Source organism: Dermacentor andersoni, chromosome 5 (genome assembly GCF_023375885.2).
Source record: "Dermacentor andersoni chromosome 5, qqDerAnde1_hic_scaffold, whole genome shotgun sequence".
Lineage (NCBI taxonomy): Eukaryota > Metazoa > Arthropoda > Arachnida > Ixodida > Ixodidae > Dermacentor > Dermacentor andersoni.
Window position 1 is genome coordinate 188,285,475 of NC_092818.1, and position 23,411 is coordinate 188,308,885.

The 23,411-nt window shown below is 46.2% G+C and overlaps 1 protein-coding gene across 2 annotated transcripts in view; it reads right to left on the bottom strand.

Annotated features, from left to right (window-relative positions):
* The window catches only part of LOC126531743 (guanine nucleotide-binding protein G(q) subunit alpha), a 78,177-nt gene that overhangs the window by 36,179 nt on the left and 18,587 nt on the right, over nucleotides 1-23,411 (bottom strand). For both annotated transcript variants that reach the window (XM_050179451.3, XM_050179450.3), the window contains exons 4-5: nucleotides 9,130-9,258; nucleotides 2,310-2,439 (exon numbers count right to left, since the gene is read on the bottom strand). In XM_050179451.3, coding sequence (XP_050035408.1) covers nucleotides 2,310-2,439; nucleotides 9,130-9,258 — 259 coding nt within the window. The remainder of the gene's footprint in view (nucleotides 1-2,309; nucleotides 2,440-9,129; nucleotides 9,259-23,411) is intronic.

The window sequence follows — 23,411 nt, forward strand, 5'->3', positions numbered from 1 at the left end:
TGAATACTTGGTTCAGTAGACGTGGTTTCCACCCAAGAATAAAATAGTTTTGTTTAGTAATAACAGCATACCTTACAGTGTGAATTACACTTGTCCAGCAAAGCAACCGTTTACGAACTGCGCGAGCGTCCAAAGCAGTGGTGGATGCTGGATTATAGATATCTTTGCTCTATATAGCGAGTGGTCGAAGCATGCGACATCTACGTCTATAGATCTATAAATGTTGTGCGGCATGACCATGCGAAGTCGTATTGCGGCGTTAACCCGTTTTATCTCTCTCCCTCCTTTTCTTTTTTTCAGAAAGAGGATGATAATAGCATTTTCTTTTCAGTTTTGTTAGTCCCGTTCTCTACGACGCCGTCACCTGTATTACGAAAATTTTGTCCTCACTAATAGCAGCCGCATTCTTTTTATGTGGTCCCTCTTGGATGTTATGACTTGACAGGGCAAAAAAGGCAATGCTGAAGCACATAGATTATATACCGTATTTACTCGCATAATGATCGCACTCGCGTAATGATCACACTCCTGAATTTTGTCGTCAAAATTCGATTTTTCTTATTTCCCGTGTAATGATCGCACCCCGAACTTGCCGCAGCAGTATGTCGTGTGCCAAGTCTAGCTAATATTGGTCGCGCTTACCATCTGTCGAATGCTACGCGAACGACTCTTCAATACAAACCAAGCGGTCTGCACGCACCAAAAAGTATTAAGTAGATGCCTCATTTCATTACTTTCATCACTTTCCACACTTCCATGACTAAAAAAAAGCTGCAACCAAACTTGCCTTTATTATGTGTAGGCTTTATAATGGTTGTGGTCAACAACAACAAAAAAGGCACCTCTCGATTCTTCTCATCTGCACTCGTGGGCACGTAACAAATCGCGAGTGGCAACGATAGTATCCACGTTTACACTGATACGTTATAAGTGTACCCTATACATACGCCGACGCTTGTAACACAGCTAACATATTTACCCACCCTTAGCGGACACGTGCCGTATTAGGATAGTAGTGAAGACAGATGTCGCAGTTTCCGCAGCATGCCGGCCGTGTGTTTCTATGTCACTGGCAGCTAAGCGCGCCCATCTGTTTCTGTCCCCTCAAAGTGGACATGGCTATGTTATTGCCGCAAACTTGCCGATATTAACGATATTATTAATTACTGATACGGAAGAAACTGTTTCAATGCACGCAATGTACTCACGTGAAGAAAAAAAGAATCGCATTCGGCGCGTTTGGCTTGCTCCGCCGGCCGCCATTTTTGTTTTGGTGTCCCGCAGCAAACGCGGGACGAAAAAATTTTTTTTTTCTTTTCGCGGAAAATTTAACCCGCGTAATGATCGCACCCCTGATTTTGCGTCAGTTTTTCTGACAAAAAAGTGCAATCATTATGCGAGTAAATACGGTATGTATCATTCTGGTTCACCAACCGCAGTAATCCCTGTGCTGAGCAGCGCCATCGGCCTCATACAGGAGGCTAGTGCAGACAGTGATTTCAAGTCTACTAGACTTGAAATGTGCAAGAACAATGCCGGTGTGTCACAAATATTTGATAGCGCCTGGCGGTTAGATGTTTCGGAGTTGCCTTAGATTGGCCGTGTACGAGCATGCGCTCTTACGCTTCAGTTCCTACGTGAAGTGATCAGATAGCAGATTTTCCATTTCCTGGCAATACAACGCCGGTTCTCTTTGTTGAATTAAAACCGATACGCCCAAAATAGTTCTCAACACATACACACACTGCGGCTGATAATGCACGTCACATGCTTGCACCCCCAAGAGATATTTCCGCATACTGTAGTTACCGATGTACCGAAATTTTTATTTCCGCAGGAAATTTAACCCTCGTAATGATCGCACCCCTGAATTTGCGTCAATTTTTTGGACAAAAAAGTGCGGTCATTATGCGAGTAAATATGATAATTCTTTAAAGAAATGTTGCCAAGTAGTTTGCAACAGCTTGTATATTTCCGAATTTCTGAATGAAAATTTTTTTTCTGGAGATGTTACTTTTTACTTGAAAATTTTGTGAAAAATGTGTTTTGTTTTTTGTTTAGAAATTTTTCATTGCAAACAAAATTTTTAGATGTTTTTAAAAAAATAAATATCATTCGAAAACATTTATTTACATTCACTTTGACACCTTGCAGGACACTGTAAACCTAGTAGTTGTTGCACAAAAAATTCCAAACTCAAACATACAAATAGCAGACAATTTTCCTGTGATAAGGAAAGAGTTAATAGCAGCATCTGCATAAGTTCAGAGGGGCCTCAAAGTTGGAGAGAACGCAAATGGAATGCTTACCTCATTGTCAGATTCAAAAAGGATCTGGTCGTATTCACTTAAGGCTACTAGAAATATAATAGACGTCACATTCTCAAAACAGTGGATCCATTTCCTCCGCTCAGATCGCTGGCCACCAACATCCACCATTCTAAAAGCAGAGGGAAGAAAAATTAGAAAAGGTAAGACAAGAGCAGTAAAGAAGCAAATGGAGCAACAGCAGACTAACCCCTCAGCTAGTAGTAGTGGGTTCGACTGCAGTGAGTATGTCTATTTGACTATGCCTAGGGGCTTTTAGGCGTTTCGCTACAAAACTTAGTTGTGCATACTGTGATCCTTGCATGAGGAATTTGTGAACAAAGTATTATACAGTGGAATCCCTCGAATACATTTTCTACAAGACCGTGAGAAAAAAAAATGTAATGCCCAGGAAGCATGTTGCGTGAACCATGCAGTCAAAATCATGCGAACATTCGGTTAAATATTAAAACACAGACACTATGTACAGCTCAGCCTCCAAAGACTGCAATCGCCGACTATAATGTGAGCTTGACAGGGACGATTTGGAAGATCAAAATATCAGATTCAGCAGAGAATAAGTGACTTATTACAAAAGTGGCCGAAGAAGGTTCATCATATTCTCAGATTGTCACTTTCAGGGATACTTTATCTTTCGCAAGATTTTGTGCGACTAGGCTAGATGTGTGGACGTCTACGAGCGAAAGCTTTATTGGTACATTGCCAAGCACCATGTTTTATTCCAGTGTCAGGATCGTTGTCGCCAGTCGACGATGTGTCTGGTGCTACGAAACTGATAGTAGTATCTTCGAAAGTGATCGCCGGAAAACACATGCCGAGAATATGGCCCAAGTTTGTCAATGCATTGCAGCACATATGTACGCTTGCCTGTGACCTGATCAGTCTGTATTTTGACCATTAACAGGCTATAGCTACAGAAAGTCACAGGGCTGTGCGGCACACACAGCACATACATAATCATTGCCCTCATCGGTGTTGACATTGAGGGTGGAGTTGGCGGTACTTGAAACTGCTTGAAAAGTTGCCCTGGATCGTGCTGCTATGTAACAGGCAAATTAAAAATGCTGGACGTGCAGAACTCATACAAACCCAAGCTCTCTTACACGGAGTGCTTCATCACCACTGAACACGCTCACAGGCCCGCAACGAGTTGCCTACATGGGATCGCTGCTCTAGCGACATCTCGTTCACGAGCTTGGTGGACCCACTACAAAGTTCGCCCTAACGCAGCGAGCATGCGTAATCCGGTCTTGCAGCAAGCCTTTGCCCTTAAGCACCGTGACTGTCCCACTACAGTTAACAACCGATAATTCAAACTCCACGGGAAACGCAAATAAGCCCAAACTATCGAATGTTTGAAAAACTAATATGTTCAAAAGAGATCATTTAATTTACGCCTTAAAGGGAAGCTGAAACACTTTTCGAAAAAAATGAGTTCCCTGCGGCATTCTACAGTTTTTAGTCAATTGAACACGAATATCTAGCTTAAAAAGGGCGGAAACAAACGCAAGCGGCTGTTTTTTGCAAGAAACGCGCACCAGCGCCTCAGGGCATTGCACAAACGCCGCTGTTGCCCGTGATTGGTCGGGACCGCTGTGACGTCATTCACGGGGATCACCGGTCGGCGCCGCTGTTTCGGAGCGTAGCACGCCGTTCTGGTCTGGCTTCACAGATGAGTTGTAAGCATTATGGAACATTCTCGCTGTCTCGGACAGCTTGTATTTTCACCTTACATATTCATACCGACAGCCGATACAGAAAACGATGGCGGCAACGATGATGTTGAGTGTGTTAACAGCGAGAACGATGTGTGCAGTTTCTCGCGCATTGGAAATATTAGCTGGTACGTATGTTTTTTCATGTAGCTGCACGTTGCAATGACAGGAGAAAAAACGCACTAAAGTGTCACTGGGAACATGCTGCTGGAAGAATGTCAAAGCACTAACTTCTCATTAGATTGTAAACACGGGTGCAATTCCGCGATGTCAAGCACCTTGCCGTTGCTTGTCTAAAGTTCAGTGGTTTTTTGCGTGTTGATACACGATCGTGAACATAAGTACCGTGTTTCAAAGCGCGCACATACGGTGCTGCGAGGTACAGTCATGGAAGTTGCTTATCATACACATCCAGATCGAGATGGCCAGCGGGATTATATGTGCAATATTCAGACTATGGTTTGACGAGTTTGCGATTGTGGCTCGGTATCGTGCGTGCGATACCGAGCCACAATCGCATGCGTGCCAGAATCGGTAGCCAGAATCGGTATGCATGCTGCATGCTAGTGTTGACGTAGATATTAGGCAGTTTTAGCACCGCCGTGCGGTAAACACGGTAACTTTACGGTAACTGCAACTGTACGTCGAATGTCGCTAGGCAAGCCTAGCAACGCTAGGAACAACACGCTTCCGCATTGGTCGTAAGGCTATTGCTATCGGGCTGCGCTAAAACTGTTACCAGACGTTCATGGCTGCAAATGTTCGCATTTCTCGAGTGCACGAACGTGGGCACCGGAACACCGGAATTGGAATACCGATTGCCCGCATCATTGTCAAGCTCCGATGATAATCACTGTCGCGGAAATGGTCCGAGCACAGCACAGCTGATTTCGTCGGCACGAAATTCTCTCCTCCCCGCACGGACCCACTGTGCTGCAAGCTTCTTGTCCTTCGGGAACATGTGAAACACCACATCGTCTCGCTCGCCTGTGTTCGCACAGCTGAATGCTGCACAGAACGAGGGCATGTTGGGCGCCCTTGGCTGCAGGCACTCATGCAGCACAGAAAGGAAGCACAGTTCACGAAACTCGCAAAAGAAAGCAAACATCAGCGGCGGCAGATCTCTCGTAGTGTCATTTAGTAAAGCGCAGGACGGAAAGAAACACGCCAGCACATGCCAGCACGCTGGTTCGCCGGCACGCTCTCCGGCAATGACATCACTCTCGTGGGTTCTCTCCTCCAGCTGCCTCCTCACCCGGCGCTCCGGGAAGCGACGCGGGCGTGTCCGCAGGGGGGGATTTAGAAAGCAATTTCGGCCCCTTATATTAACAAAACGAAGAAAAAAATTTCAGAACCGTAAATTAATAGGTCTGTTCTTCCCAACCCCAGCAATTCATGGAATTTGAAAACCGTTTCAGCTTCCCTTTAAGGCCCCTGTGCAAGGAATAAGTGGATGATTCATTGCTGCACGCACTTCTGCTTATGTGCAACCAAGTACACCTGTATTTCTGCCAGTTTTTTGCTGTCGCTGTACACCAATGGAAACCCGCAAGGTGGAGAGAAGTAATTAAATATTGATAATTAAAAAATTTGTCCCGGACCAGGACAAATTTTTCCTCGACTGCAAGGCGTTTCTTTCGAGGAACCTGTATGGGTTTCCCCTGTAGTAATTACTACGAATGGGTGGATGTCTGATTTTCCCTTTATTAATTACTTCTCTCCACCTTGCGGTTTTCCGCAGAACTACAGTCAAACCTCGATATATCGAACACGGATATATCGAATTATTGCGTATATCGAACAATTTCTATATCACATGGAAAATCGCATGCATTTTTAGTTCTTTATTTCGAACGGGGCCGGATGTAAAATGGATATATCGAACTCCGCCGCCCCAGACCAAGTGCGCTCTGTTGACAGGAGGCGAGCTTTCCCGCAACACTCTCAAAGATCGCGGCGGCGCGATCGGCGTTCCAGACTGCTGCGTACGACAGCTGCCCACATCGGTTGCGCCGAGGGCGCCATTTGAACGTAGCGGCGTACACACGCAGCGGCTTGGAGCCAGCACGGCCGCCTCGATCACGCGCGCACCTATGCGCGCACGGCGGGGCAAGCCTCGCCGTGCGCGCGTGATCGAGGCGGCCGTGGAGCCAGTTGGAGCGCTTTGTCCGTGCTGAGCCACACATCATGTGCATTGCGGACTTCGTTGGCGGTGACGACAGCACCGAAACAGTGGCGGAGTTAACAGACGTGGAGATCGCGGCCGAAGTGACTGCTGAGCGGCCAAACGAAGACGACGAAGACGTTGCCGAGGCTGATCCAGCAAGCGCTGATGTTGCCCCGCTCCCGACTGCAACTGAGGCTGTAGCTGCTTTGGCTGTTGTACGCCGCTACTGCGGCGCAATAGAAGGCACTGGACTGTCTCTTGTGGACCGTTTGGACTATGTTGAGGACGCCGTGGTCAAGCACGCGGTTGCTAATATGAAGCAGGCTACGCTGCTTCAGTACTTTCAGCGAACTAAATAAATACTTTGTTTGAAGCTTCATGTGAGTATCTATTGTGCCACGATTGGTTCATTGATTGATTTGCGCTAGTTTCTGACGCGTTTTCTGCGTGATTTTATATATCGAATTCTGGCTATATCGAACTATTTTGCGATCACCGCGCTGTTCGATATATCGAGGTTCGACTGTATTACGTCAAGCTCTTGCCTTTGCTTTGAGTTGCTGAAAAATAAAACTTCGCCCTGCCATCTGCTAGCCGTCTGGTTAGCTCAGATGGTAGAGCGGCTGCCCCGAAAAAGCGGTGGTCCCGGGTTCGAGTCCCGGACCAGGACGAATTTTTCCTCAACTACAAGGCTTTTCTTTCGAGGAACCCACATGGGTTTCCTTTATAGCAAATGGTACAAACGAGCAGATGTCTCATATTCCTTTTATTACATACTGTGTCCGATGACAATTGCCCCTTCCCACGCTTGTAACGCTTAACCCCAATAATTTTGCGTATGCTTCACCACGTAACATTGCTGTACAGAGGCGAAGCTGACTTTCAGGAACCGGCATCATCCAATGCGTCGTGCTTTTCGAACTTCGAAGCCAATCGCGAGGGCCAAAAATGTGGAGTCGGTGCCATTGCTGAGAACGGTGAATTCTTTCACTGAAAAACACGGCACAGGATGGCAAGAAGCTTAATAGCGAACGTCAAAGCAGCTAGGCCTCGCGCTGCCACGGTGGTGGCTATGGCTGCCAGCGGATCTACATGCGATAGCGCCGGTTTGAGGCAGCAAAATAATCAAAATGGCGGCGGTGGTGGTGGCTTTGATTAACCCTTTGAGGGTCAATGACGTAAATATACGGCGTCGCGAACAAGTCCAACATGGTCAATGCAGTACCTTTACGGCATCGTCTGTACGTTTAAAAAGAGCCAATTTCCTAACTTTTTTCTTTTCTGTCATGTGCTGCCACTATGTGGGAATACAAGGAATTTTTTTCGCGTGCCTCCCTCTCTCTGTTTTCGTTGTATGGTTTGTTTTAGCGCTTGTTTGCTCCCGTGCGCCTGTATACTACCGCTTGCGTATAGGCGTGCACGCGGGCGGTCGGCAGTTTGGGTTTTCTTCTGCGGGCAGTTTTAGCTTCTTGCGCTTCCAAAACTGATGGCTATCTCGTTACTAATCGCTCAAAGGGCGACCGCTTGTTTCTTGCTCATTTAGTGCTCACAGGGGTGCGCATAGGAAGGATGCCGCCATGCATGCGTTTCCGTTTTTCTTTGTTTGGAGACTCGCGAAAATTAATTGCCCTAGCTGGTTGACGATAAGATGAAGATTAGCGGAAGTTTGTCACACGTTTTGCTTTTTTGACGGGCACACAACCAAACAGTTTTCTTGAGTGTGTGCACCTACACAGTTCGATTACGTTATGGATGTACATATTAGTGTAAGAGCAGGAACATTTGAGAGCTGCGAAATATTCTCGCATGAGCATTTTCTAAGCCTTGAACTACCTAGAAAATTTAGCCTAGAAAAATTATGGTAAGAATTGGAATCTGCAATTCGAGACTTGCGAAATATTCTCGTGTGCGGATTTTTAAAGCCTGGAACTATATGTATAACAACGCATCACATTTTTAATTATAATGTTTATTTCCTTTTTTATTGTTGTTATTCATGAATGAAGAGTACATATATATACCAACGCGAAATATTTTTTTCTCACTTTACGGTCATGATAGAAAAAGTATGGTAAATTCTTTTCGAAATAAGTCCCCAAGAAAATTGGAATCTGCAATAAAAAAATCCACCCTGGGCGGTCGCATATGGCGAAAAAAATCTACCATCAAAGGGTTAATGCCATTTCGAACTTTCAATCACGGCAAAAAGTCAGGAAAATTGGACGGCAAAGGGTTCTTGCATACGAAATTTCAGATGTTCTTATACGTTGGCTCTATAGGTTATGTGGTGGTGCCGCGAAGCCAGCCGAATTATCAGGCATCTGGAAAGTCGGTCGTTGACTGTACACTGGCCAGTCCTCCAGCGGACGACAGGGTGTCAAAGAGGTTTCGTTACTATTCCTCTCTATTACTCGAGCCAGCATTATCGCAATTTTCATTGTCTTTCAACAAAATTACTGCTCATTTTCCCTGATAGAAGCACAAATTCCAGGAGTTTTTCTTGAGTATTTTCAGACTATTCAAAATACCTGAAAATTCCCCATTTTCCTGGTTGGTAGACACACTGCATAACACACCAATGGCCTGGCCACATGGCATATGCCTCAAATGATCTACTGTTGAGCCTATCCTTTCATGAGGGCTCAACAAGTCTGCAGGGACAGTGCTTGCAGTTCGTACTTGTTGAATGCGATTGCACCATTTTCAACTATTTAAGGTCATCACTGCATGATGCACCATAGGTTGTGTCCAAATTCCAACCTCTAAATGACAGTTGTGTCAAAGGAGTGGAAGTTAATGGGCAGTAGCATTGAAAGGAAGGAAAAACAAATGCAGGCCTGATGCCACGTTGCCATATGTTATAATAAAAGATACTACCCCACAAGAAGAAACAACAAAAGAAAACTACACCTTGGCTTACCTGAAAATGATGGAGTCCAAGTCAAATGGGTATTCGATAATGCCTGTAGTGGGCACTCGTACCCGGAGGATGTCTTGTTGCGTAGGAAGGTAGTTTGGGGCAGCTATTCTGTCCACATCTGTTAGGTAGCTGCATGGCAACAGTAAAGGCATGCTCAGTGCACTTATAGGCAAAACAACATTTAGCTCCTACAAACATCTAACATCTATCCAACCAACAAAGGAACGACGGGAAGTGGTGCTGCAGCCTACAATAGCCTGAACCTGGTTCATAACATTATAGCAAAACAACGCAGATGACAGGACGTGTGAAAAACAGACAGGACGAGCCCATTGTCCCGCCCGTTTCTCACACATCCCATCGTCTGCGCTGTTTTGCCACAGTGCATGTGAACCAACAAGCTCAAATAAGAACCATAGTGGTTTAAAAGCTTGCAGTGATAAATTTCAGCTGAGAATTACAGTTCCAATTGATAATGAAGACTCAGCGGGGAGTGCCTAAAGGTTTGAAAACTGGATGTATAAAATAATATATTCGCTGTAAGCTAAGTGACATTATTCCACAAGTGGCCAGAAACTTTGTCAATGCATTGCATGCACATACGCTTACACCCGTGAACCTGTCCATTCTGTATTTCGACTTCTGTCCTGCTGCAGCTACAAATAAAGTATTTATTGGGGATTATAAAAAAAAAGGAGACCATGTTAATTACCAACCAAACTGTGCCCATTCTTAAACAACTTTCTTCCAAGTTATCTCGAAACATTCAGTGTAAGACCACTGGTGTTTATTTTCAAAATTCAGTGACCTTCCACTCTGTGAAGAAGGATGACCAGCGAAGCTGTGTATGTGGGCCCATTAATGGCGAACTGCACCTCCACCGTGGGTCGGCCCGGCGGTGCACTATTGTCACTTGGTAGTCAAGGTCAAGAAAACAGTACAAATAGGCAATGAGTGTTGGTGTACGCAGCTACTCGGACAGTGCTGAGCCAGTCCGGGACGACAAATCGAAGAGCACCCACTGCGAACTACACATTAGGAGGAAATACGGGGTGATGGACGTGAACGTTTTAGGTGGTGGCAGCGGTAGGCTGCGACTTCTGCAAGCAGCTGTGTCGCTGAGGCAGCAGCAGGCGCTGCTATGTGGCATAATATGCGGCACCCGTCGGCGCCACCGCAGATTCCTTGACCACATTTGGCGCTCGGGACGAGCAGATTCCATCTTTCAAAATGGCGCATCGTACAGAAACACCTGCACATCCCCCCTCTTTCTCAAGCCCTGCGCAGACTCTCATTGGTTGCCACCCCCCCTTGCCTCCTCCTCCTTCGCCGTCGCTTCTCTTCTTTGGAAGATAGCCCCTTCCTAGGTCTGCCCATCTTATTGGTGGATCAGACACTGATGCCGGCGCACGCCGCGTCTCATAACTAGGAGTACACATGCCCCCCCCCCCCCGTTGCACACCTCCTCACCCAAATGCCTGCACCATGACGCATGCTCCTGGCTGTTGCCTCTCTATGTCTCGCCTAGCCTTTCCTCCTCTACACTTCCCTTTGCATAGCTGCACCGAGTTTTGAGCGGTCGCCGGGCATGACTGGAACTCAAGCTTGAACAGCACCGCTCTTAAAAGAATTCTTGAGCTTGTAGGCAGGTTTACTCCTCTAGAAAAGGTTTTCGCTAACACCGCTAAACCCTTGTGCAAAGATATCTTGCCATATTTACTCGAATCTAGGCCAACCCAGATTCTATGCCGACCTCCGAATGTCCGAAGCCAGAAAAATTTTTCAACATCTTAACTCGAATGTAGGCTGAACAAAAAGTGAGGGCAGCATTCACAAAACGAAAATAGCATTTATTTAATATGAACATGCCGAGATCGTTCTACGTCATTGCTGCTAGCCTCGTACGCTTGTGGACGCGCTCTAGCTTGCGCCGGCGTGCCCATGCATGCACAGATAGTGCTACGCGACTAGTACGCGTTGAAACGTGGTGCTATCTCGATGAACAACTCCTCTCTGTTATCGCGCCACTTATCTTCCTTATCGCTGTCACCTCTTTGAGGCAAACCCAAAAAGTGTCTCCCGTTGCCCCCTCCAATGACGGACCTTTTTGTCATCGATGCTGAAATCCCACTCAGCTTGAACGTTTGATGATGCCTCTGTGGCTAGCACAAATTCTTTAGTGAAAGCGTCACTGCAGTGGCATCGCCTGTTTGGTGTCATTACGATAACGCCATGCCGCACGCCGATACGACACAGGTCAAAATGGCGGCGGCGCTCGTGTACTTCAGTTGGCTACTGGCTCGGCTAGTAGCGGCTGTAGTACTGATTTTTGTAGATGGGCGCTAGCTATGCACCCCATTTATCATTTTCAATTACAAACTGGCACATTTTTTAATATCTTCGAATCTAAACTTAGAGTTTGATATACGATTATTTGAAAAAAAAAAAATAATAAAACATCGACCTAGATTCCAATATATATAGTAATAGGTGGGTAAATCAGAAAAACAGATTGTGTCGTGCTGCTAGGACATTTCAGAGTGCTTCCTGTTGGTCAGCCTAAAAGACAGCAAATTATAGCTGTTGTGTCAATTTAAAATCACATAAATTCAATTTCTTCAACAAGACTCTTCCAACTATGTTAAAAAATAACACCAAATGATTTTGAAGTACATGAGGGGAAACGAATCACTTAAGATTCATTCATCGCAACTACAACTGTACAGTGAGTAACAAACACGAAGCCTCTCTTAGCCAAGATTTCAAGCTTCGCCCTGTTCCATAAGATATACTACCACAATTAAACCCTTTGCTCTCTTTTTGTAGCTCTGTCATTCATATTGCACTGCCTTGACGATGCCCATAAGGTTTAACAGCGAAGCTGTCTATGGCTAGGATCTCTGGATTTCTTCATCGCGTAATGTCAACAGAAAACTATCACCAACTCCCAAATGCAATGGCTCATACCCCCGTAAGACAAAGGCTACAAGCAATCAGCAAAGTGAAGCACATATTGCAAACATTCTTTGGAATCACGCTTACAACATGCAGAACAGCATACGTTTCAATAAAGAAAAAGCCCAAAACAAGCATTCGAACCACATAACTGATGATAATGCGCTCATACGCCTACATGCAATGTGAAGCACGTAGCGCTCCCCGCATACATTTCCTGGTAAAGATTACTGTTGCGCAGGCTGTAGCAGTGACGGCAACTTGACTGGAGCATCGTCACTATCGACGTCACTATCGTCGTAGCCAATGGCGTGCCCCACCTTCCGCTGTAGTGTTTCTGTCACGATTGTTTCTCCTAGGCATATACAGCTTCGCTGTAAAAATTCTCAGCACCAACTGAGCAACTGCGCTAGTCATTGCTCGTGCGTTCATCGTCATCTTCCACATCTGGCTCCGTTGTGTAAAAAATTAGCAATGGCTCGAGCATCATCTTCCACAGCTGGCTCCGTTGCCACTCATCATTCCAGCATAGAATTTCACTTGTCGTATTGGGGAGGCTGCGTTTACGGGGGTATGAGCCATTGCGTAAAAGGGCTTCAGCTTAAGGGGGCTTCTGTGGTCGGACTGCGAGCATCTCTCCTAGGCATATTAGCGGAGAATTTGGAGTGGTGCCCTCTCGCGAGTGATGTCACGGCCAGGACGCCGCCCGCTCCGGCTCGTTCGGCTGCCGCACGTGCTTGCTCCCTTCGTGCATGCTTGGTGTATTGCTTGCTAAAGCCATGCATATTGAAGGATATGTCGGCTTGCTTCTGCTGTCATGCCCGAACCGCAGTTTCTTCTTCAAAAACGCGTGAGCGTGAGAAAATTTTCGGTTTCAAAATCGCAAGGTATGTAGCGTTGAAAGGGTCTCCTAATTTTGCAATGCAAATATGCGCCATGTCTGTCCATAAATTTTGCATAAATAGAATGTCTGCAAATTCAACACACAAAATCTGTGATGCCCCGTTAAGCACTTAAAATTCCCTTAGTACTTAGCTATGAGAGACATTGCATTTTATATAGAAGAAAAATCTTGCTATATGGTGTCAACATTATAAATCCGTGTTAGGACACTGCCCAGCGAAGCTTTCATTATGATTCCTATTATTCTGGTGAGTCAATATAGTGAAATACGGCCACTTTATTAATGCGTAAAAAGATATAGGCCGTTTTGTATGAAAAAGTTTGCTACTTTCATGATTCTTTGAAACAGGCACCCAGAAAACGGATTGCTCATGGCTGTTAACACGATGGCGCGTCATGTATAGTATGTATGTGCTTCCCTAATGCCATAGCAGCAATCACCTGAAAGAAAAGTTTCGCAATTAGGATCGAGAGCCAATCAATTGGTGTTATGTATATCCTATCACTGTGGCTTTCATAGTGGCCTTCAGTAGCCTTTATCGACAATATGGCACACTCCTCATGCAATGGCAGCAACCGACTGTCGTTATGGCGAGGCACGAATTTTTCTCGAAACCGAACCAGTCCCTTCAACCTCGAATTGAAACCATGATGCAGTTTTTTACAGTGCCAATTGCAATGCCTATAGTATACTTGAGGCACTATGGCGGAGCTTGGGCTGCCTTGATAATGAAAATTCAAACACCTTCTGCCTCACTACATCTCGATCCTGCGTTGTTTATATTTTGCAAACTGAGAACTATTCGCTTTGTCAGTATGTAAAAGAAAACCTCGCACATCCATCTTATAAAGAAGACATCGCAAGCCTCACATGAATTCACTTGACTTTTGACCTCTACCGGGGAATAATATCTTCAACACTACTAATGAGTGAGGCTTTGGCTTCTTTCTGGCTGCAGCCATACAGTCCAAAAGACACAGTTCACTCAAACATTTGGGCTGAGCAGCCTGTGTCAGTTCGCATTAGATTCGTCATGACTGTTCCTCAATCAAAAGACACCAGCAAATTGTAAGTAAGTGTTGAACGTGTAGCACGGAAAAGGCAATAAATATTGGTACATTCTTTTCTGCATGCTGCAAACAGCTGTAAGCCTCAATTACCTTTACTTCCAATTACCACTGCTTAAAATTAACAATTGGTGCGGGTAGAGCCTAAACTGCAGAGTTAACTCCTCATGTTACTGCCGTATGTTGCTGCGAAGAAATGCGAAATTCGATATTTTACCATGAACTACTCGTGAGCAAACATGCTTTAGCGGACGAAAATCAAGGTAAATGTTGTGGAAGTCATATATAGCCAGCATTTGTGAGATGCTTGTTGCATCACAGCAGGTAGGATATCCTAACTGGATTCTTGTGTACTGTTCTTGTGGTTATGCTATTATTATTCGCTTTAGCTACCACTGGAAAGTGTAGATCCACGCATGAAAAACTTGCAGTGGGCTGGTCCAAGCTTCTTCAGCTGGCACCTTTGAGAAATGCATAGTCACCTAGGAAATAAGCTCCTTAAATTAATTTTCGCAAAAGAAGACACCGTAAAAATATATTTGAGGCGACCGTCATAAATATGCAAGCATAGAGAACTTGAGTGAACAATTGGAAACGCTGCAAAATGCGCCCGGACACCGCCCAAACTGCAGCAGGCGACAGGAGTGAGTCCGTGCCCTGACGTCACTTGTAGGCCTTGTAGGCCCTTGTAGGCCTTGTGGTCACTTGTAGGCCTTTGTAGGCCATTCCCGAAGCTAATATAGCTTCACTCTAAAAATGAATGCACATGTTTTACTGCCCTTAAGGGCTCAAATCGACACAGGCACATCTGAAAAGCTCCGAAGACCTGCCAATACACTTTTTAGGCATGTCGATGCTCACAGTGCAACAGGAGATGGCGGATGCACGCGTGTATAATTAAGGAATACATACTGGGTCTCGTGACAATTGCCCCTTCCCCCACTTAAGCTTCACCACAATGCTTCACGTATGCTTCACCGTGTAACACTGCTGTACTGAGGAAAGCTTACTTTCAGAAACTGGCATAATTAAATGCGCCATGCTTTCCAAGGAGCTAGGCCTAGCGTTGCTGCGGTGGTAGCTACAGCTGCCAGCGGATCTGCGTGCAAGCGCACCGGTTTGAGGCAGCAAGATAATCAAAATGGCGGCGGTGGTGGCTTTGATTAATGCCGTTTTGGACCTGCGGTCACGGCCAAAAAGCCCACAAAATCGAACGCCAAAGGATTCTTGCGTCCAAAATTTATAATGTCCAAAATTTTATAAAGCTTGTCCCAAAAATCGGTCGTTGACTGTACACTGACAACTCCTCCAGCCGATGGCACGGCATTAAAGACGATTTGTTACAATTCCTCTGTTACTCGAGCCATCATTAGCGCGACTTTCATCCCCTTTCAATAAAAGGGGATGAATTTTCCTTGATAGAAGCCCAAATTCCCTGAGTATTTCCAGACTATTCAAGATCCCTGAGAATTGCCAGTTTTCCTGGTTGGTAGACACCCTGATTTCTTGTAACTGTGCTGTTAAAGAGACACTATATACAGCTCAGCCTCTAAAGGATTTACAGTCGCTAACAGCTAACTCAGACTCAACGGGGACTGCCCGAAATTCTGAGTAATCGGGAGTCCGAAGTATAGGATTCAGCAGAGAATGAGTGACCTATTCCACTAGTGGCCAAAAAAAGGTGTCATATTCTAGGATTATCCCTTTCAAGGATGCATTCATTTTGGCAAGGTTTCGTGTGGCTAGCACCAGATGCATCGGCATTTACTACCAGTGCCGTACATGTTGTCTTATCACAGTGCCAGGATCGCTGTCGCCTGCCGACACGTGCAGTGCTAGGAAACTGAAAGTAGCATCTTCAAAAGTGATTGCCCGAGAATATGGCCTCAGTTTGTCAATGTGTTGCTGTGCACACATACGCTTGCCTGCAACCTGGTCATATTTCAACCATTGTCACACTGTCGCTCCAGACAGACGAAGCTACAGTCAATGCAAGCACGAAATATTCACCCCCTGGCAACATAACACAAGTCGACCGGGCTGCAATAGCCAAATGATTGCAGGTTTCTTCACCCCAGTCATTTTTCCGATGCTTACTTCACCCAATCACCACCTTCGTCAGTTCGTAAATGAACAAACAGTGGACTTGCAGAACTTACACGAAAAACAACAAGTGCAGCCAATGCAGTCTTTCAACACTTAGTGGCTGGGCTTGGCTTGTCCTGCAGTTTAGATGCGGTTAGCGACTACTCGATCGGTTAGGCTTCCCCAGTTTCGAGAAGGCACAAGCCTAAAATGTTGCTATTTTTGCTTGATTCTGTGGCCAAATTGGCATGCAGTCGTGCAGGCAGAGTCCGAATATCGAACAGCGAGGTGTAAGGTGTTCGAAATTTTGGAAGTTTCTGTTGCGACCATGTCCATCAAAAGCGCACATTGATGGTGGTCGGAAGTGCACAGCTAGGGCGGCTAGCTTTTCCTTTAGGTTTTTTATGTTATCCTCTTCCCTACCTGTGTTCACAGTTGCAGCTGCTTTTTCTAAAGTTAAGTACTTCTGAGCGAAAAGCTGTGAGGCATTGAAATCACTAGTCTTTCAGCACCTTCACCATGGTTTACTCAGTTTCCACAAGAGGACAGCATATCTCGGCTGATGCAGACAGTTAAAAAAAAAAGAAGATGTCTGCAAGCGTTCTCGCAAATCTCTCATTTTGCTACCCGTGTCCACATTTACGGGCACCTTTTCTAATGCCAAGTGTACCTCACCGAACAGTTCTAAGACATTAAAATTGTGCACCTTTATCAGCCTGCATCATGGTTTACCCTGCTTTCAAAGGAAGGCACCGTATGTCGGCTGATGCGGTTGTTAAAAAAGAAAATGGCTGCAAGCAGCTCATGCGATGTTTACGCAACCTGTGCCCATATATGTGGGCAAGGCTTCTTGGCTTCAAAATGCCTTTATGTCAAAATTCTTTTCTGTGAGCTCCTAAAATAATGTTAAATGAACTTTTAAAAACAGTTATTTGCTTGACATTTCCTTTTGGCTGTTAACAGGTTACAGACAACACACTTTGTATTTTTCTTGTAGTTATATGCCAAAGTTGCTACATACCAAGTGGGAACGTTGCAGAAATAGACAGCGTGTTAAAGGGAATTATAATATATGAGCCCTCCGCTGGGATTGGGATTTAGTGACCTAATACCCAGAAAAACATATGGAACATAAGGACATATCAGCAGAGTTCTACTGCACATTATGTCTATGGGGCAAATGGCACTTCCCGCAATGTTGCCCGAACAATGGAGCATGTCTGAGTCATCAGTCGGTGATTGTATAAGACCTTCAGACGTATATACATCAAACCAAGACGTACTGAATTATTATCTATATTAAATAGTCATAACATCCACTTGGAAATCCACCACAAAAGTATAGCCTGCTGTAAGGGTGTATCAAACCCCCATTAACTGGCACACTCGATACATTGAACGCTTCACCGTGTTGTGGCCATGGAAGTGTGCTTATCTTAATGGAGCCCAATCAGTCCTCATGTTGTAAAAATTATTCAATGCCAACAAAACGCCACTGTTTAGGCATGCCATGGAGGAAGAATTATCAATGTGTAATCACAGATTACCAACTAGCTCTCTCCCAAGCCTGGCTAGAGCAATGTATGTGTTTTGCGTGCTGCAAATATATGGATGGCTTGGGAAGACTGCCATCATTCACTATCAGCAAGAGCAAATCGCCATGCTGCTATGTGAAGTCTTTTGGTCCAACACATTTTCCACAAGAAATTGTTAATGGTACGCAATGTTTTCATTGGGTGGCCCTGGGCGTAAGATGCCAGATTGGCTGAACTAGAGATGTCTGACAGTGAGTGCACATCTCCACCTCCATTCCTTCAAAGCATCATCTGCACTTCAGTAGCTTTCGAGAAAAAGACTATCACAATAGCGCCACAAAAGACTCATTGCTGTGCGATTCATGGGCCCATAGTATCGGCGCTAATAGCAGTTAATTTGTGTTTGCAGAGTGCTCTGTAACACCAAGCAGGAATGAACTTGGATGCCCTGCAAGCTGAGAGGCACTTTCAAAAAGCTTGCGTGAACTCCGTTTCACACATAGCAGGCAATGATACAGAAGCTGCACAAGTAATGTGGTCAGTCTCATTTCACGCATTCTGCAGTGCCGTTAGAGCTGCGACCCTTTCTACGGAATAACTACTTCATATATTACAACCGATGGTCATTAAGGGTTACGGACTGGATTCCGAGGGAAGGGAAGCGTAGCAGAGGGCGACAGAAAGTCAGGTGGGCAGATGAGATCAGGAAGTTTGGAGGGTCAACATGGCCACAATTAGTACATGACCGGGGCAGTTGGAGAAGTATGGGAGAGGCCTTTGCCCTGCAGTGGGCGTAACGAGGCTGATGATGATGATGATATTACAACTTGTGGGGATGCGCGACTCTCACGCGTCCCCTGATATGCTGTCTTCCCGCATAGCTCCCGTCTCCTAATCTGGCTTCGCCGCGTGGCCTGATGCTCACGGCAGTCGGTCTGGTTGAAGCGCAGCACGAGAGATGGCTGGAGTATTGCGCTGTTAATGTCATCTAATGGCGGGGTTACTTGGGCGTGGAAAGGAGAAGGCTCTTCCTCTTTGGTTCAGATTTGGCAAGCGGCGCGGACGTTCCGCGCCGCTTGCCGGTGAGAAGCACGGGTGAGAATCCCACATCTGGCTGCCCAACGTGGGGCTCTTGGGGCATCGGACGATAGTTTTAACAGTTTTGCTTCGTTCAAGACCTTTGTTTGAACAGAAGTGTAGGGCTAGCGTGGATTTTGATAGCTGACGTCGGCAGCGGGCTTTCTTGAGCAAGGTGACGGTGGCTGTAATGTGTTTGAACTTTTCAACATGCTAAGCCTTTTCGCAAATGCTTTTTTTGATGACATTCTTCGGCATGAGAGCCACGTGGTCTACATCCTGGCAGAGCGAGGCTTAGCGCCTGTGGTGCATTGGCAAGCCTGAAGCGAGTGGGTACAAAAGCCTCGTGGGTGGTCCGAATTTCTAATGTAAATAGCTTCTATCTCTTTGACTCTGATGAAGTCGCGGCTCTGGGAGCCGGGTGGCCGCGGGCCACGGGTGCCGCTACGGGTTGACTGGTATTGCGGCCTGGCACTGGGCACTCAGACACCGTCTGGGACGGTGGGCGTCGTCAACTCTATGCTGTGTGCACCGAGAGAGGCAGGAACATCTAACAGAGCTGACATCCCCTCGCGGCTGCCTGTCTGGCGCCTATTTTGGGTGTTGTTCTTTTTTTTGGATGCCGGTTGTTGTAAAACACGTTGTGGGGATAGTTGGTGCATAGCTTTCATTAGGTGAGGCGCCAATAGTGACAACACACAAGAAGAAATACAGACAGGACAAGGCGCTTCCTGTCTGTATTCGGTTGTCACGGTAGCGACGCTTTAGGCCTAAGGCTTTACGAAGCTGCCTGTCGCCCGTGGAGAGACACAACCTAGCGGACCGTGGCGTTGAGGTGTTGCACTTTGCTTCCCTCATTCTAGTTAGCCTCGCACTAATTGAGATTACTCTTTCAACTCAAGTAAGCGAGCTTCGTTCACGTGAACTTAGCATCCGAGTAGCCGCCCGATCTTTTACTAGCAGAGTTGAACATCGTACCACGTGGGCGATGCGCATGCAGAATTCCTCTCCCTTGCATTACTTTAGTGTTTGCCAAGTGCGTTGAGTGTAGGCAGCGTGAGTGGAGTCGCCCCTGGTTTGCTGTCACCTGTCACCGAAGCGGAAAGTCATTCCGCTTCGCTGGAAGCTGCACTAGCATGTAAACATCCGGTTGTAAAATTTAACATTTTCCGTTGTTCCTTGTCTATTTTTAGGAAAAGCAACTAGCTAAAACTATCAAAACTATGTCTTATCTTCCATGGTAGACAACAGTTAAAAACGACATGCACAGTTGCGCGAAATGATAGCTTTTAGTAACTGATGGGTCAATGAATGAACATGTCTTGAAATAATGTGATGAACAGCGCCACCACGCAAATAAACGTACGCAAACTAGATGGATGTGGGCGAAAGCGGCAGTGGTTTCCGCTGCAGTGGCGAAATAAATGTGAACATCTTGTACATGCGCGGGAAAGATTTTCCGGACGCTTTGGCTTTTCCGCCCGCTTGCCGTTTCCCAAGTGTGAACGTAGCCTTCCTCTTGGTTCGGATTCGGCAAACGGCGCGGACGTTCCGCGCGTGCGCCGATCCATGCTTCTGCAATAACGTCCCGCGAAGGCTCGTTCGAACGCGCCACCAGGCGTTGGGATCCAGCATGGGGTGAACATATTCGCTCGCTATCCGTTCACTGTGAGTTGGACTTTCGCGATTTGTCGCGCGCCCATCGGCATGTTTTGTGGATAGCAACTCGGCTAGCAGGCGTTGATCTATGAAAGGTGCAATAAATGCCCTTGTGATTGCTTGCACTACTGTGTTGTCGTTCCTTTGTCCCAAGAGCACGGGTGAGAATCCCACAACCTATACAACTTGTGGAAGCAAGTTTATGTCAACTAATGCATTATTTGGGCACCTTCATGCTTTTAGTATGTGATATACGATGGTTGCAAGCACAAGTGGTGCACTGTGCGGCCGCTGGCTGCCAGAAGCATGCCATTCCATTCTTTTTGGCGGTAAATAAATTTGCATGTCCGCCTTTCATGTAATAAATATGTTGCATTTTATGACATAATTATTAAATTTTGCACCTTATTACATGACATGTACCTACATATACCTTTCATACATGATGCATTATTTCTTGGGCGTGAATGTAAGCAGTGCATTTATTACCACTAGCCTCTGTAATGTTGACTGTTATTTATTTACTTATATTACAATACTGCCACTCTCAGCCGAGAGCCTAGCAGACGGGCACGAACAATTCCTTTTCCGTACATAAATACACGTGCGAACTACACAAAGAATGAAAAAGCAACGATATTCAACAAAATACAAAAGATAAGGTAGATAAGGTATACAATACAACACTAAACAACGCAGAATAACATGAACAACAACCGGGGCTCATCACAGACAAAGCAAAAACTTGAAATATTTGGAAACAAACAAGTGTATACAATTTTTTTTCTAAGTACTGTCAGTTTAATATGAAGAGAATAGGGAACAAACATTAGAAGTCGTTAATAATCTCTTGTGATGAGCTCCAGCTGTGAAACGAACAAGGATAAAGAGTTTGTCGCTGTTAATGACGTGTGACAAACTCTAGTGACATAGTGACTATGTAGAACAGTGTAGAGTTGACTAGCTGCCGACATATGACAATTAAAAAGGGTATTGTAATATACATGTGGCACACTCACAAGCAATGCACAGTACAGGTGCACAGATGGCAGCATGGTGTATATCGACACAAGCTGGTTTGCTACCACACTAAATCCATTTCTACCTTCTTCAGAATAAAACGCACAACAAGCACTTCATGTATAGCAGTATCGGCTTTTAGGCCAAGCATTGCAAAAAGCACTGCGATGAAACACCTGGCATGTGCAGGCATCTGATCAAGCTCTATGGCACGGCAAAACATCTCAGCTCCGGCGTGTTGGATGCCGATTCATACAGTGTGTAACCTACTTTTGTCACATCCGATTCAGCCTTACAGCCGAGCAAAATGCCTTGGACGCGGCTGCCATTCTGGCATGCCAGACACCTTATCACATGCCGAATTGTCCCACGCCAGCCGCCCAATCCGGCACTTCAACACGGCAAAACGCCTGCGATCAGGCTGCGAAAGCCGCCGAAACATTGATGCACTATGACTTCTCGAAAACAACATAGTAACCACCAACATTTTGTAACTTAGTGTGCAGCAGCATGTCGTGCGGTGTTCACACTGACACGAGCCGCATGAATATAGACAACAACGATAAGCTGGCAAGACTTAAATGGCCGTTGACCCAAATTGATTAGAATAGCCCAAATGAGTGTAAAGGGGGCAATACAGTCCGACGTAACGCGCGCGCTCGTCATGGCGACGTTACGTTGGCGAAAACACGACCCTCTACAGTCCGGCGGCATTCAGCGTGCTCGAACGTCGTCCGGCGCCAAATGCAACCGACTGCATTTCGCGCCGACCGCGCCGAGCAAGTTAGCGCCTAGCGCCCTCTCTCGTCGAAGTAGAGACTCCCTACTTGGCAGGCTGAGCCAGAACGAGATGGCCTCTTCGCAAGAAAGCGTGCCCGACCTGTGCAGCTCCAAAATCGAAAGGTTTATGGACGTCGTCCAGCAACACCCTTGTGTCTACGACACCAAAAAAATGGACTACTGGGATGCGGAGCGGGAAAACAACGCGCGGGAGCAGATATGCATGCACTCCGGCCTCTCAACAGGAGTGTCAATGCTACGCACGTGTGTGTATATGTCTCCGGATATGCTATGCAGTCAGCGCCTTTTTGTTTGTCTTGTTTTCCCTGTTTCAGTCGAAGAGTGCCTGAAACTATAGAAGCCGCTGAGGGACTGCTATACTCGTGAACTGAAAGCTATTGAAGCGACGAAAACGAGTGGCAGCGGCTACGTGTCTGTGTTATGTAGAGAGACCTGTTCCCATTGCAACGCAGACGACGCGACATACGGTCCGATTTGGTGTCCGATCCGGCGTTCGATGCACCGGAATCGAGGTGTTTTGCCGTGCCGAAGCGCCGGATTGGACGCCCGGCGTGCGACAACCGCACCGTCGTTTGGCCGCAGCCAATGACAGCATGGCTGGCATGTGACGTTCTCCGACGTTCCCTCCACGGAGGCGGCGCTGGCTGGCCGGTTTCTCACAGTCTTTTTTTTTTTTTCCTTGCCTACTGCAGTTTGTTTCCGACACAAAATAGTTATCACTTCAGTAAAATTATCTCGAACGTGTGCCTGTTATGCAAAGCAGCGCCTAGTACACGAGCACCAAGCTACTGGCGAGATCGGGAGCCGCAACGCGAGGGCATTTCGCGGGCAGACGGCACACACCAAACGTCTGAGTGAGGCTGCTCGCTTCGCTTGCACGTTTGCCCTTCGCAACGACTGCGTCGAGTAAACCAATTGTATTTAATTACGGGCGACCTAAGTGTTCAGTGTTAATTGTTTTGGCAAAAATAAGCGCTCTTTGACGAGCTCGCGTTGGATCGCCAGCGCCGCCGGCCACAGCGTCTGCTTAGCTAGGCCTACCGGCTCTATCACTGGTTGTTGGCGGAGCCGTCAGTAGACAACGCGCCGTCGTGAAGTGTTCCGTCACTCGCAGGGGCATAATTTTATTGACAGTATTCGCGTAAAGCGAAGCAGTGTTGTGCAGAGTTATTTGTATTG